Raw genomic sequence first — 16,242 nt, 5'->3', positions numbered from 1 at the left:
TTTACATATTTGAAGGAATGTCATATTGAGGAGGGAACAAGCTTGTTTTCTGCTGCTCCAGAGAACAGGACCTGGAACAAAGAATGTAAGCTCCAGGAAAAGAGATTCCACCTCAAGATTAGGAGGAACTTCCTGACAGTAAGGGCTGTTGGAAAGTGAAATATATAATCTTGGAGAGTGGTGGAGTCTCCCTCCTTGGAAGTCTTTAAGCAGAGGCTGGATGGCCATCTGTCATGGATTCTTTGATTGAGAGTTCCTGCATGGCAGGGGGCTGGACTGGATGGCCCTTGGGTCTCTTCAAACTCTATGATTCTATGATTTAAAATCAAATTTAAAAAATACGGTTGCAGTGCTGTGTTCCTTTTTCTCTTGGTATTTTTTAAAATAAAGAATGTAATTAAATTGGTTGTTTTTAAAAAAAAAAAAAAGAGCTAAAAGAGACCTAGCTGATGGGTAAATCAGTTTCAGCCCCCTCCATTCCTGCTGCCTCCATCTGCTCCTCCTCAGCATCCTCAGGAGACAACCTCAGTGCGATCCAGCTGTAGTTGTGTAATCGAGGCGAAGAGCAAGGGAGGTGCATTGGGCCAAATGTGGATGCCAAAAACAGCGTGCCAGGAGTATGATAAGCTTAGCTTTATATACACACACACGCTGTCAAAACAACCACAGAATCCTGGAGTCACACTACTTGGAAAATGAAAAACCATCAGAACTACTAGCTGACATACCAAGAAACACATTTCTTCTTTCTCTGCCCGCTCCAATTCAACTCCTATCTTCCTGACTCATTTGGGACCACCTGCTTGAGATGGATGATGGTCCCTGCTAAGCACCATGTAAAGGGAGAGGAGCTTGTGCGATGTGGTGGTTTGAGCACTGGACTATGGAGTTTATCATACAATTGGGGCATTAAAGATAGATTAAAGCGCATTTAAAGCATTCCGCCAATAAAGTGCAAGTGGCAAGTAATGGTGTGAGTGATTATCACATGCAATTGCGCAAATAAAGTGATCTCAGAAATGCATTGTTGCTGAAATCCTGAAAGGAAAAAGATGAACATTAATGCTTCTTTAATGGCTGGTTTTGTGCAATGTTATGTGAAATAATTTTGAGTAATTACACGATTTGTGTAATTACACGATAAACTCCCGACCTCCTTTGTGTGATAAACTCCTATAACTTTTAGAGACCAGGACTTGAATCCCTGCTTGGCCATGGGAATCTATTGACCGATCTCGGGCAAATCGGATTCTCTCAGCCTCAGAACAAAGCAAACCCCCTCTGAATAAATTTTGCCAAGAACCCCCCCCCCCCATAGGTTCACTGTAGGGTTGCTGTAAGATAGAAACAACTTGAAGGCACATAACAACAACAACAACAACACAGCCTTCACAGCCTTCTTTTGAGAAACAATATTGGCAATATACTATACTACTGGTTGTTATTTGCTGTCAAGTTGGCTCCAACTTATGGTGACCCTATGCATGAGACTTTCATCAGCCTTGGTTGATATGCCTAAAGAACTGTAACCTTTAGTCATTTAGGCTGTTAGGGAGAGTTCAAGCTTGGGCTCATTTATTTGTCTTTTTGGCACTTCAAGTTATCCGTCAAACTTTCCTCCAGCACCACATTTCAAATGAGTTTATGCAGCTCTTGTTATATTTGTTTTCTTTGTCCAGCTTTTACATCCATCCATTAGTAATCAGAAATACAATGGTCCTGACTTTGGTAGTCAATGATATATCTTTACATTGATGATCAGGACTTTTCCTATAGGATCATAGAATCAGAGAGTTGGAAGAGACCACAAGGGCCATCCAGTCCAACAACCCCATTCTGCCATGCAGGAACCCTCCATCAAAGCATCCCCGACAGATGGCCATCCAACCTCTGCTTCAAGACCTGCAAAGAAGGAGGCTCCACCACTCTCTGAGGGAATGTGTTCCACTGTCGAGCAGCCCTTACTGCCGGGAAGTTCCTCCTAATGTTGAGCTGGGATCTCTTTTTACGTCCCTCCTTCATAGCTGCTCTTACAAGTCTTAGTTTCTTCTTGATTTCTTGATTACAGTCTCTATTTTGATTAATGACTGAAACATGATATTGAAAATGGTTATCTATTTTGAGGTCTTCAGCATCCATTTGTTTTATGGCCTCTATAGAAATCTGTGTTGCAACTGCATGTGGAATATGAGATCCAGTGCTGGGGCCCTTGCACACTGCATTGTTAGTATTATGATTCCACTTGAACTGTCATGGCTCTATCCAAGGGAATCCTGGGGTCTGCCAGAGAGCCTTACCAAACTAGACAGTAGAGAGAGGAAGGGGTGATGGTGGAAACCTGCCCTTCCCTGTAGGCTCAGGCAAAAGCAACTGCTGTAGCCTCTCCTAGCTTGTGTGTTCTCCCTCACTGATACCATTTGCTGTCTTGACCACACTCTGATGATGCTTGGCCACATGTGCTCCAGTTTTCATCTGTGAAATATTGGAGTGTGTTCAGAGCTAGGAAGGAAGCTAGCCCCCAAAGAATGAAACACTGTTTTCAGAGCAGGCACATTTACTGATGAAACATTGGCCTAACTCAGTACAATATGGGAGTTTAAGAGACTCTCAGGCTGTTTGTGTGAGCCTTAGACTCTTCAGATTCCATAAATTGCTCCTTTTCCGTGGGGAAAAAGAAGTGAATTGGCTTCCTAGAAGTCCCCAACTCTAACTAGAAGTGAAGATGACTACTAAATGGAGGGTGTGATATTTTGGGCATATCATGAGACGACATAACTCATTGAAAAAGACAATAATGTTGGTAAGGTGAAAGGCAGTAGGAAAAGAGCGAGGCTGCACTACAGGTAGATTGACTTAGTCAAGGAAGCCTGGGACCCTTAAGGTCTCTCATTCATTTGTTCTTGTTGTGTGCCTTCATCTTGGCACCTTCAAGGAATTTCTGACTTATGGTACCCCTAAGGCAAACCTGTCACAGGGTTTTTCTGGCAGGATTTGTTCAGAGGGGGATTTGCTTTTGTCTCCCTTTGAAGCTGAGAGAGTGTGACTTGCCCAAGGTCACCTGGTCGGTTTCCATGGCCAAGCGGAGATTTGAACCCTGGTCTCCAGAGTCCTAGTCCAACAGTCAGATTACTACCCCACACTGGCCCTCATTCGCACAGAGTGGCCAGAGGTCTTCCTTTTCCAAGACATGTCCTACATTTCAACCTTCAGTCCAGGAGGAATTTCAAAATGTCCTCCATTGTGAACATAGTTAAGAAGCATGAATTTACGTTTATTGTTTTTAGGTTTTATTGTGTAATGTCCTACATTTTTCTGGTGCCTTGTCATCTACATTCACAAGGTCATCATACATCGAAGTTTGGTAAACAACAACAACAAACCCTTCAGGAGTAACAATTCACATTTTGAATAGGTTCACTGCTTCCTTCATGGTTTAAGTAGCTCCAGTTTTTCAAAACTAGAAATAGACTTCCAGCCACTTGGGATTCTGGCATTTTTGGCAAAAGTTGTAGGGGCACACAATTGGCCCTTGTATTCACTAAGTTGCTCAGTCATGCTACAGTATTGCTCTAAATCCTTTGGAGAAGAGGGTCCAGGTACAAAGGAAATGGGTAAAGAACTCTTGGCAGTCTTTGTCAAATGGTGAAGCCAGCTGCTCTGCTAAAATGTTTATGGCGTGCATGATACTACATTGTGTAGCCAGCATGGTATAATGGACTATGGAATTTATCACACAGGGTTTTATCCCATGTAGAAATGGGATTTAAAACAGGGAAGTTCCGCAAAAGTGTGATCATTTTCATACGACTTCACATATTAACGCATACAGAAAGTGAAAAAAATCCCAGAAAAGCGAGATGGTTTTCATGGGCATCGCGCATCAATGTGAAAACAAACAGCACCGAAAGTGGACCACATTGGCTGCTTTTTACTTTTGGGATTCTCCCAAAAAGTAAAAAAATGACTGATTTTGTCCACTTTCTGTGCAGTTTGCTTTTGTGTTAATGCTCAATGCCCCTCATGAGTGTGAAAACGATCCTGCTTTTGTGGAATTTTTTCCTGAATTTAAATCCAGCTTTTGCATGGGATTTAGACACTTAGCCTCCTATGTGATAAACTTCTATGCCTCTGGAGAGAAGGGTTCAAATCCCAGCTCAGCCATAAATACCCGCTGGGTGATCTTGGACAAGTCACACTTTCTCAGCCTCAGAGGAAGGCAATGGCAAACCCCCTCTAAAGAAACAGGCCAAGAAAACTCTGGGATAGGTTTGCCTTAGGGTTCTCATAAGTTAGAAACTACTTGAAGGCAAACAAGATAAAGCAAGTTACCCACCATGGGTGATGCTATTTGGCACTTTTGCTGGAACAGCCAAGGCAAAATGGAAGCATCATCATCATCATCATCGTCATCATCATCATCCACAATCTTTCATTACCCATCCACACACTTCATTATGTACTACGCAGTGATGCAGATATTGTCTCCCATTCTGGTGCAGTGGAGAAAGACCAAGGAAGTTGTTTGCTTTTAAGTAAAATGAGCTCCATACCAGGATGGTGAAGATGTGGAAATCAAGGTCTATGAGGAATGGTTGACAAAGCAGGATATGGTTAGCCTGGGTCAAGGAAAATTAAAAGTAGTCACCGTAGCAGTCTTGAGCATTTGAAGAGTAGTTACTTCTAAGTTGGAGTAGACTTTTTCTCTCTTTCTTTCAATGGTAGGACTAGAATTAATGGGTAGAAATTGCAAGGAAGCAGATTTTGTGTAGGCATTGGGAGAAGTGTTCCTGAGAAGAACTGTTCAGCCAGTTGAACAAATTGCTGTGGGAGGTCGTGGGCCCTTCTTGGCAAATCGGTATTTAAACAGAAGCTGGATGACCACCAGTCAAGGATGCTCTGATCAGGACTGGGAGTCATACCTATCCAAACTTAGATTGCAAGTCCCAGCAGCCCTTACCAACATAACCTATAGTAAAGATGGCAAGGAACTGCAGTCAAACAATACTTGGAGGCTCACAGGAACCCCACTCCTGTGAAATTTCTGCACTGAACAAGGAGCTGAACTGAATTATGTTCCAAATCCCTTCTAACTCTATGGGGTTCCTTCCAATTTTATGATTCTCTGATACAAGACTCATTTTTGTTGTGTGCCTTGAAGTCATTTCTAACTTATGTTGACCCAATCACAAGATCTTCTTGGCAACATTTGTTCAAAGGGAGTTTGCCATTGCCTTCTTCTGAGGCTGAGAGTGTGTGACTTGCCCAAGGTCAACCAATGGGTTTCCATGGGTGGTAGCAGATTTGAACCCAGAGTCCTAGTCCATCACTCAAGCTACTATATGACTCAGACTCTTCAAGATGAGAGCAAGGTGGAAATGTATATGATCACTGCTATTGACTGTAATTTTTCAGCTGTCCAGATGTTCAAGTTCAATTGCCAGCCATCCTGGCTACTATAGCCAGTGGTGAGGCATTCTGGAAGTTACAGTCCAAGGGTCTTGGTGGGGCACATGATTCCCACACGCTTTAAGGACTATTCAGAATGATGCAAATTCACTGAAGACAGTCTGTGTTCCCATGAAATGTCATTTCCAAGTTGGGGAGGGGGGAAAAAAGAAGAATCTCAAGAAGCATAATGGGGAAACTCCCTTTGCAGGAGTCCAAAGAAGCCATTTACAAGATTATGACCTTGGTTAACCATGGCTTTAATTGCTTTTTGAAACAAGGACTCTTTCTGAATGGAAACAGTGACTTGTGGGAAAACATGACATGGCTTGAGAATGTATTGGCTTATCTCTGAGTTTTGTGTGCAGACAGTTTTCCTTTGGTAAGCACTGAAATAGTTTCTTCTTGAAGGTAGTTATTACATGTTTGTAAAATACTTTACCCTTCCTCTACACTGTATTCGTTTCTCCCTCACCCCATTTCCTTCTAACAACATTGTGAAGCAAGTCTTGGTGAGAGTGACTCACCCAAGATCCCCTAATATCTAAGTGATTGCTGGCATGCAGATATCTCCTTGGATCCTGTGCTGAGAGAAAGCTGGTATAATGAATAAATAAATAGTCTCTCATCCTGTTGGAATGGAGAAAAAAGCTGAACAATACCTGGAGGCCAACATAATTCCCACTCCGGCTGAGTGGCAAGATTTCTGCACCGAGCAAGAGCTTGGACCCATGTATCCCGCATCTTAATGGCCGAGGATTTTAACCCAGTCTCTTTAGTCTTACGCTGATACTCTTAACATTCTACCTTTCCTGAAAAAATATCTTCACAGAAAGATATATAGCTATAACAGTTTATGGAGTGGCAGCTGTGTTATTTTATTGCAGCAATATGCGTGCATCTGACAAAAAAGGCTTCTAGTGTATGAAACCATATTCTTTAAAGCATTTGTTTAAAATGCTACAAGGTGCTTTGTTCTCCAGAACAGTATGCCATAGATTATTTAAAAATGCATAAAATGTTGCATGATCAGTTTATTTGGGAAAGAGTGATAAAGTCCTGTAAATTTTGCAGTCCAATGCAGTCCAATACAGCGAACAGAACAATTTGTCTTGTAAAACCAAAGCATTGTGCTCACTTCTTTGGCTGCATTCATACTGTATAAATAATCCTGGTGGACACCAACTTAACTGCCATGGCTGAAGATTATGGAATTTTGGGAATTGTAGTATTTATACATTCTAACTGATGTGGCGTCCTGTACCATTTCCCAATCATTTTCATTTGTTGTTCCAAATCTTTGCTATTTTCTGCTAGTAGTATGATGTCGTCTGCGTAGCTTACATTTTCAGTGGTTTTTTTCTTCAATTTTTACATCCCTTTCCTGCAAGTCCAATCCAGATTTACTTCTGTATCTGACTATTTGCACCTATTTCCTTTCCTGTCACTTGGATATTATTTCTTCTGAGATCCTCCATTGGTTCTACTTCCTCATCGGCATTGCCCACCCATCTCTTGAATCTTCCTCTTTTCTTACAATCTCTCGTTTTGTTTTTCTATCTCTGTTTTGTTTTGTTTTGATCACATCGAAAGTTTTCTAGTGGCCTGGCTGTATTTCAGAAAGTGCCTTAGGGTGCAAGTGCATAAAATGAAGAGTGAGACATATCTCTTATAACATTGGATCTTGGAGACCTACATCCAGGAAACTGACTCACAGCCATGTAGGACAGAGGAGAGGAAGGATTTCTTCACACAAATACATGATCCACTTGTGGAATTCATTGTCATAAGATGTAATGAGTAGGGAAGGCCTGTCATTATAGCTAGTTAGCCTTGTTGGTTCCAAGTTCTGAAGCATTATAGCATAGGTTGAACGTCATTTGCTGAGGATAGTGGTGGAAGTAGGCAAACCTGGAGGTCATAGCCTCCAGCGTTTGACAAAGCAAAACTGGGACATTTCTCTACATGGAAGGAATTGGTGCATGGGTGCCCTTTTGTTCTTTGCTTCAGGCCGAATAAATTCTTTGGCAGGCCCTGCCTCTTTGAAGTGTTTTGCCAACCATTGGCATCAAAATAGAGAGGAAGCATCTTGGATGGACTGGCAGGCTCTTCATGTTAAGGCCTACAGGATACCAAGTTCAGAAAATCAGGCTTCTGTAATTAAAACTCAGAAAACCTTTATTTAAAACCTTTATTTAAGAAACTATAGATCCAGTCCAGTGAAATTCATTGTCAGAACTGACCAACAGGCAGGAGCTCTTTCCGCATCTGATTCCCTTCACTTTGACTGTATTGAAGTCCTTCTGCCCTTGTTGGCTTCCCTGTCATTTGAGGATCAGCTGCTCTGAAGAAACTTGCCAAGAAACCCCTGTGATAAGTTCGCCTTAAGGTCACCATAAATTGGAAATGACTTGAAGGCAAACAACATGCAACACACAACAGGTGGAACAGCTGGCATTTTTTCCTTCCTATCTCAGTGCCCCATCTCTTGAAACATTACAGGGGAAAAAGGTACTTCTAAGTAGGGATGGAAAGAATGTTTGTTATTATGCATTCCTATTGAAAAATAGACTTTCTGACATTCAAGAAAAGAATAGACTAGTATTTAGATTTCTCAGCCAGAGCTCTCTAGTGCCTCACCAAATTACAAAACACAGAAGCCCATAGGATACAACCATGGAGTGGTAACACTATAATTATGGGCTCCTGTTGTTTGTGCAGAAAATGCTGTTTCCTACCTTTTTTTCTGCACAGATAATAGGTTTTTACACAAACAAATCATGTGCTTTTTACACAAAATGATTTATCCGCAACACTTTGGGAGGTTCAAATGTGGAAGGGACTGTAGTTGTTGTGTGCCTTCAAGTCATTTCTGACTTACGGTGATCCTAAGGTGAACCTGTCACAGGGTTTTCTTGGCAAGTTCATTGAGAGGGAGTCTGTCATTGCCATCCTCTGAGGCTGAGAGAGTGTGACTTGCCCAGTCACCCCATGAGTTTCCATGGACAAGCCAGGATTTGAACCCTAGTTTTCAGAGACCTAGTCCAGCACTCAAACCACTATACTACACTGGCTTCCACTGAATGGGAAGAATGCTGTAGAGACGTGATGGCGAACCTATGGCATGCATGCCAGAAGTGGCACGCGACGCCATTTCGCCAGGCACGGGCAAGGGAGAAAGTGGAAGCGGCATGCGTGCGCCTGTTCCTCCTCCCCCCTACCATTCTTAGCCTCCTGTTGTCTCTCCGACACAGCGGGAAGCCAGAAAATGGCACTTGGGAGAAGGGACACCTTTGACTTATGGTCCCTTTGACTTATGGTGAATCTATGTGTGAAAGATCACCATGACATCTTGTTATCAACAGCCCTGTTCAGATCTTGCAAACTCAGGGCTTGATTAGTCTCTCTGCCTGCAATGCAGTCTTCTTCTTTTCCTATAGTCTTCTGTCTTACCAAGAATTATTGTGTTTTCTAATGAATCATGTCAGCCTGAGTTTAGTCGCTTTGGCTTCTAGAGAGAGTTCAGGCTTGATTTGCCCCAGGACCCATTTGTTAAAGACAAAAATGCCAGCATATTTTATCTTTAAGTTGTTACTGCCAATAATAATAATAATAATAATAATAATAATAATAATACTTTATTTGTATAGCGCTGTAGATTTACACAACACTGTACATACAAACAATAAAATCGATAAAAATGAAACCTGCCAATAGTGTACATTCTACAAGTAAACTTGCAAAGAGGCATTTCAACCTTTAAGAATGGCCCCCCAACTACAAAAGCTGGGAGCCCTATGATGTTATGGGGAAAGGGACATGGCCACATGGGGAAACCTTGAGATCTGGAAGAATGCCCCCAAAAGGCTCATTGTTGACCCCAGACCTCGAGTCTACCACTGTTTTAATAGTCACTGCCCATGTTTCTGCCAAATTAATGTAGCTGATTATGCAATCACCTTTCACTTATTATTATTATTATTAACTTTTATTTATAAAGCGCTGTAAATTTACACAGCGCTGTACATACAGTCTTTTAGTTAGACAGTTCCCTGCCCTCAGGCTTACAATCTAAGAAGACACGACACAAAAGGAGAGGGGAGTAGTCGTGGGGAATGGGATCAGGTCCAGCAGTTCTTCTCCACCTCCGAGGCCTGGACCAAGGCTGATCGACTGGAGGAAGGGTTGAGTTTAGGGCCATGAGCTTGGGCAGGAGGATTAATGGCGTGATAGTTTCCATCATTGGATTTTGAGCTCACAATACTTGTGTTGTCCAAATCCGCTGGATGTTTCCCACTCATCAAAGTGGGGAGATATGCTTTTCTTTCTTTTCCCTCCAACCCCCCATTTTTCTCCGAACACTGAACTCTTTCATCTTCTCCAGATCAAAGAAAAAGTGTGTGAGTTTGATGTTCAGAAACAGCTATGCAGTTACCGGGGCATCTTTGCCAAGTGAACACCAAAGCTCCGATTGTCTGGGCACATTAGTGAAGAACTGCAGCCAGTGAGATAAATGCCTTTTTAATTGGAGGTAGACTTCATTTTCATGAGTAAATAACTCTCAGATAAAGAGAATCTCTTTCTCTCTCCCCGGATTCTTCTGTGAAAGCCACTAGCTTGAGCTGGGAAGTAACCAGTTGCAAACAACTAGTTACTTACAATTAATTCATCCCCTCCAAATGGATATACAGTACCATTTTAACTTAACAAAGGCTAAATAAATTCCTTATCCAGTGTACCGGTACCTTTTTAGTTATATTGTATGCCATACACTTATTATTACGTATTATTATTAGAGTACTGTAAAGTTTGCACAACACTTTACATAGTAAAGGTCAAAAAAGAAAAGAAAAAAAACCTGCCAAGTGGCATACAATCTTAAACAACAACATTGCATGATTAAAATATCCCTAAAATATTACTAATTAGTATACAATAAAAACAAAGTAAGCAGTTGATCTTAACTTTTCCCCATGAGATACAAGAGTGGCCATGCAGGAGAAAGGGCTTTAGAAGTTATATCGAAAGTCCAGGGGGTGATAAAGGGCTCAGCCTAGCATAAATGCACATTCAGAACTCGAACACTACATTGAGCCATAGAGGATTATAGCCACAGAATCATTCATACGTTGACCAGTGCACCTGCCTGCCTTTTTCAGTTCTTCTTGGATCATGGCTATAGGAACTATCATGAGCGCCTGAACTTCAGAATTTACCACATACCACTGTGAGCAAGTGACAACTTTTTTTTTTTTTTAAATAATTTTATTGGGTTAAAAAACAATAACAGTTACCTCTCGACCAGTCGAACATCACAAAACATCTTCACAGTCACATAATAGAGACACATTACACAACACCTAAGGACAAAACAGAACAAAACCAAACAAGGCAAAAAAGAACAAAGCACAGAAAATGTACACTAAATTTAAACATCTTTACACATAACTTTACAGAAACAAAAACACAAAAGATTGACTCCCTGAATTCAAACCAAGTCATATTTGTACTTATAGTAAATACCATTACTACTTAGTTCTAGTTACTAAGGGCATAGTATAAATTAGAATTTAAATAGTTATGAACTATCCATATAATTCTCTATTTATAGTCTTATCTATATACAATATCTGTCCCTTGAACCTCTTAAAGCTGAATTATATACATATATAATTGTCTATCATCCTTTACCCAATGTTCATCAATATATTTATAGAAGGGTTCCCAGACTTTCTTACATTTCTCCCAATCTTGACCTCTCAAACTGATAGTAAGTTTATCATCCGAACCAGTTCAGATAGTTTAATCAGCCAAGTATCGGTGGTAGGGTAGTCCGTAGCCCTCCATTTGCTAGCAAAGACGATCCTGCCGCTTGTAGTTGCGTAGAATAAAAATTCCCCATACTTATTTTCTACTTCCTTGTTTTCGCACATACTGAGTAGGTAAACTTTAGGGTCCAACTGAAATCTAACATGAATAATTTTTACAATGACAGCATGGACTGCTCCCCAGAATTTCTTGGCTCATCTACACCTTCACAACCTTAATTCTTAGTGTCCATTAGATCCACATTTGCTGAGTAGCTTTAGTTCTTGTTACCTGCCTTGGTATTATCTCATTCACTGTATTCTGTCTCATAAAATCTAACCAGCAATTTAGCCTTAAGTGAATAAACCATGTCTGAAACCTGATGCTCGGCAACTGGAATATGAAGATGCTGATACAGGATTTGACTAATAAACTCTTTCAGAGCATTAAGTTGTAGGCAAGATAATTTGCAGAGCATCAGGTTTCAGACATGGTTTATTCACTTAAGGCTAAGGGTGGAGGAGAATCTCATTACTAAGGCAAGGATGGTAACCATATGATTAAATGACAATTTCCTAAGAGCTCAACAAGTAAACATTACTTGTCACCAGCAGAAGGATGTAGAAATGGCCAGCTCTTTCCCCCTTTCCTTGTGTTGAAAAGGGATTAAGCTGTAATGCCCTTTCAGAGAATGAAATCTCAGTTGATGCGATCTGAGATTACAGGCTACCATCAGTTCCTGCTTCTGTCTGTGGTACTACATCCCATGCTGGGAGATCTAGTCTCCAAACAATGAACTTTTCCAACCTCTGCTCCTGACTTACCCCCAGCAAGTTACTATTCTGAACAGCAGAAACTTATAATAAAGAATCATCTTGCCATGGTTGACAGCCTTATTGCACAAGAAAACAAAGTGGAAACAGAGTCAGAGAGTAGCGGCTTTCTCTGTGCTTTACCGCATGATGTTGTAGTGCTTCAGTTCTCTTCCTGTGGGAGACGGTTGTAAAAGCACATCTTTTGTCTAGCTGGAAAAGTCAGTTCAACAAAAGACATCCCTTTACAACCACCTCCCACAGGAAGAAAACTGATGCACTGTGACATCATGTGGCAAGACACAGAGAAATAGTCTTCTTTCTGGCCCTGTTTCCACTTTGTTTTGCTGTGTGATCAGGTTGTCAAGAAAATGAATGCTGGTAGTGGGAGAGGAAGCCGTTGTGCTTCTAAATCCAAAGGAACACAATTGAGCTTTGATATTAGTTCCAATACAGCACTTTCCCACTCTGATTGAAAATTTATTTCGTCTTAACTGTAGTTTGAGAAACAAACCAGGTTTAGGCCATGGCTCATGATCTTGGCTTTCTCCCTAAACTAGGCTTCCTGGGCCTGGTGTCATCCAGATGGAACCATATTCCCATCATCTCCAGCAAACATGGCTGGTGGGACCTGGAGATGATGGGAACTATAGACGGATACCTCTGGACACTAAAAGATTAAGGAAAACTGCCTTTAAGCCATGGTAGAGATTAACTATAGTTTCAGATCTGGTCATAACAACAAATCATGATCAGATGGAAATTGAACTTTTGATCTCCTTGTGAATGTATTAGAGGAGAAGAGTTATAAGGGGAGTGCAGTAGTCTGTGATCCATTCATGAATTCTCTATTGTTATTCAGTCTTACATCCAGACTCAGCTGCACTGAATGCCCTGGTCCTGTATATTTCTGAGTCAAGTTTGCTTTGACTTACTTAAAGGTATTATTAAAATGTCATGAACAGTTGTAAATCTTATAATACAGTCCCTGAAAGCATTAATCTCCTCATAGGTTTTTCAGCTCTGCAAATGACTCCTGGCTAGAATACCAGCAGTTGGATGTTTATCCATAGGTATACTGATGCCTTAATGGTTTCCTGAAAATTTGCTTCACATAATCTTGACCATCTCTGTAGAATTTGTACAACATATTTCTGGCACATCTATCTTTAAAATTAAAAAAAGGCTTAATGCTCAAAAGAGTAGAGTGTTAGCTATAATGTGGATTAAGTCAGCTTTTGTAAAACTAATGCTGATATTTAGCAGCACAAAACAGCAAAGGATTATACTAATTCTCTTTGGCTGCTGGTTTTGCATAACCCTGTTCATTTATTAAGGTTTTCTTGAGTTGCCAGTCTGCCAGTAGTAATACAAAATAAAACACAGCACCCTGTTAGGTAACTAGCACTGAGGTTCAAGGCCAAAGCTAAAAGATGATAGAGATGATAGAGAACTTTGGTCCAAAACACACTGCAGAAATAATCCAGTTTGAGACCACTTTAACTGTCCTGGCTCAATGCTAGGAAATTCTGGGAATCATAGTTTTGTGAGACATATAATCTTCTCTGTCAGAGAGCTCTGGTGCCACAATAAATTACAATTCCCAGGATTCCTTAGCACTGAGCCAGGGCAGTTAAAGTGGTCTCAAACTGGATTATTTTTGCAGTGTGTTTTGGACCTTTGTTTCTTTAATCCTTTTGCGAGTAGCTTTTGTGCATATACCTGTTGTTGTTTTTCCCCCCAACTGGGGCTTGAAATTAGGTATATTCTTCAGGAAAATGGTATGGGAGAAAAGGTTATAGCTCCATGCTGCTGCCTGCATCACACCATCAGGGTTGGGCCATGGCCAGCAGCAGCAGCATGAGCTGAACCTGGAAAGATGGACATGTAGGACAAGTCAATGACCAAGACTGAAGACTAAGGCCAGAATCCAGTTTGTGCACTGGATTAGCAGTTCATTAAACTGGCATAATGCACTTTCTTCAAGGTGGTGCAATGAAAGCAGCAGCAAGGAAGAGAAAAGTAATCTCCATCACCACATGGAGAGTAATCTGCTAGTTCCTGAGTAGCCTGTTTCGACAATGTCTGGCTTTTGGTAAGTCCCCAAAGCTAAAGGAACTCTGGGAAGGCTACTGTGGAAAATCACCTGCCCTGATGCCAGAGTTGCCCCTATGTTATGTTATAGTTAGGCCTGCTTAGCCTTGCTGTAGTAGAGCTTGGGTAAGAAGAGGGATGTAAGCAGCTGCAGGGAATTGTGTGTGAACCAAGGCCATATAGTGTTTGGCTTTTCATGGGAATACAAAGGGAATCTGGAGAGGGGATAGAAGTGAACCTTTGGGGCTGTGCAGACCACCCCTAAGGGGCGGCCTGTAACCGTCTCCATCTTTGCCAGATTGGGGCTGCGGCGTGTGATTCCAAGCACTCTTCTCTCTGTTTCTCTGCCTTTCCAGGGCACAAAAAAGAACCACAAAAAGCAGTGCCAGAGGAGTGCCATGACGCCACACACTGCATGGTGCAGCACGCTGCATCACACTGCCATGGGGGCGGAGTTGGGGCATGCATCATATGGACACCATGCCCCAACTCTGCCCCCAGGCCAGCCTTAATGGCTGGTCTGCACAGCCCTTTAGCTTGTTAAATCAGATCTGACAAAGGATGTGCTACTGTGCTGATCTTTTCAATACACCTCTTCTGGTTTCTTCCATGAAGTGTGTTCATTGAGTTAGATAGAGATAGGGCATTTCACCTGGACAGGTTATTTTACAAGTCTACCTTGTCAGAGTGCCTTAAGAGTTGAGGATCCATCTGAAAGAAAGGCAACATTTTAAAAGTCAGAGATGGAGAGATGCATCTTTAAACCCTTTCTAAAAACAGCAAGAGCGGGAGTTGATTGTAACTCTGAAGGGAGGGCACAACATAGGACCAAATGTTTAGGATTCTGCCTGTTTGTTTATCTGTCTAGGTGTCATCTCTCTCTCCATCCCTCCATCCATGCCATTGTTGACATGCCATTTATACATCGTGAGCCTAAGTAAAACAGAGAGAAATGGAAAAACTCTCCTTTTTCACAGAGATTCGAAGACTGCTCTTTGAATGGTTGACAAGTAAACGTCAAGGCCTGAAAAGGAGTCATGTCAGTACCATTCAGAAAAGAACTGGAGAAATACAAGAACATCAATGAAGATGAAATTCTCAGCAAACTCTCTGAGGATGAACTGAAACAGCTAGAATGTGTTCTTGATGACCTGGATCCAGAGGTTTGTACTAAAGGACAAAGATGGATTTCCAGGTTGCAGGGTTGTATTAAAAACCTGCTTCTGAGATGTACCCTGGTCTTCTTAAAAGTAGTTTAATATGGCACCTACTATTTTCATTTCTGGTACTGTGCATTTTTAAGGACATTGTGGGAAATTAAAATCATAGCTGGATTGTGGACTTAGCTGTCTAGTACTGATTGAAATAGAGTTGTTCACTGCTACTGTTGATATGAGGGGACATAGAAATACTTTGTCAAGGGCCCCCTCAAACTGGATTCTGGTCCTGATTATTACAATTGCCCAACTGATTTTTAAAAAAATGTGTGTATACAACATAAGAAATTATATACAAGCGATTGGCTAGAGACATTCATTGCTCCTTTTCCCCAGAACTTCAGCTGAGGGTAGTTTATAGCAAGATTAAAAATCAGATATGAATTAAAAATGCAAATGTTATCATATGGAAGTGCAGTTAAAGGAATTATAATATTAAATCTTGTTCAATCAATAACATTAAATTGATAATATCAACTGATTGATATTAAAGATCAATAAATAAGAATAAAAATAACGCCAAAAATAAATCATCTGCTCATTAAAAGACCTTTACTAAGGAATCAGTTATGGCCAAAAGTCAGCTTTAATAAAAACTGCTGGTGGAAGGGCAGCCTAGTATTTCTTGGAGATGCCACAGCCTGGGAACAGCCACCAAGAAGGCCCTTTCTTCATTAAATATGGCATGTCCCCTGAAGAACTCAAAGTCCTAACAGGCTTGTATTGGATACAAAGGCCCAAACAGACAGGCCAAAATAAAGCTGCTTCAGGTCTCTTTGGAGCTATGCTGTTTAAATGCTGCATGCGTCCTAAGAGGCCAGAAGCTGCACCAAAGCCAAGGACTGGAGCACAGCTTTGGTGCAGCT

At 41.2% G+C, this 16,242-nt stretch overlaps 1 protein-coding gene across 2 annotated transcripts in view; it reads left to right on the top strand.

Moving 5' to 3' along the window:
- The window catches only part of LOC149307295 (tropomodulin-2), a 39,435-nt gene that overhangs the window by 2,207 nt on the left and 20,986 nt on the right, over window positions 1-16,242 (top strand). The window contains exons 1-2 of one of the 2 annotated variants that reach the window (XM_089538834.1): window positions 14,138-14,160; window positions 15,137-15,322. In XM_089538834.1, coding sequence (XP_089394960.1) covers window positions 15,197-15,322 — 126 coding nt within the window. In that variant the 5' untranslated portion in view covers window positions 14,138-14,160; window positions 15,137-15,196. Of the gene's footprint in view, window positions 1-14,137; window positions 14,161-15,136; window positions 15,323-16,242 lie in introns of those variants that run through there. The other variant, XM_089538833.1, reaches the window with a different exon arrangement.

The sequence above is a fragment of the Sceloporus occidentalis genome, unplaced genomic scaffold (assembly GCF_023333645.1).
Source record: "Sceloporus occidentalis isolate IW3139 unplaced genomic scaffold, rSceOcc1.0.p SCAF_9, whole genome shotgun sequence".
In the NCBI taxonomy this organism is placed as follows: domain Eukaryota; kingdom Metazoa; phylum Chordata; class Lepidosauria; order Squamata; family Phrynosomatidae; genus Sceloporus; species Sceloporus occidentalis.
The sequence above is the reverse complement of the archived record's forward strand: the minus strand, read 5'-3'. Positions and strand labels throughout refer to the sequence as shown.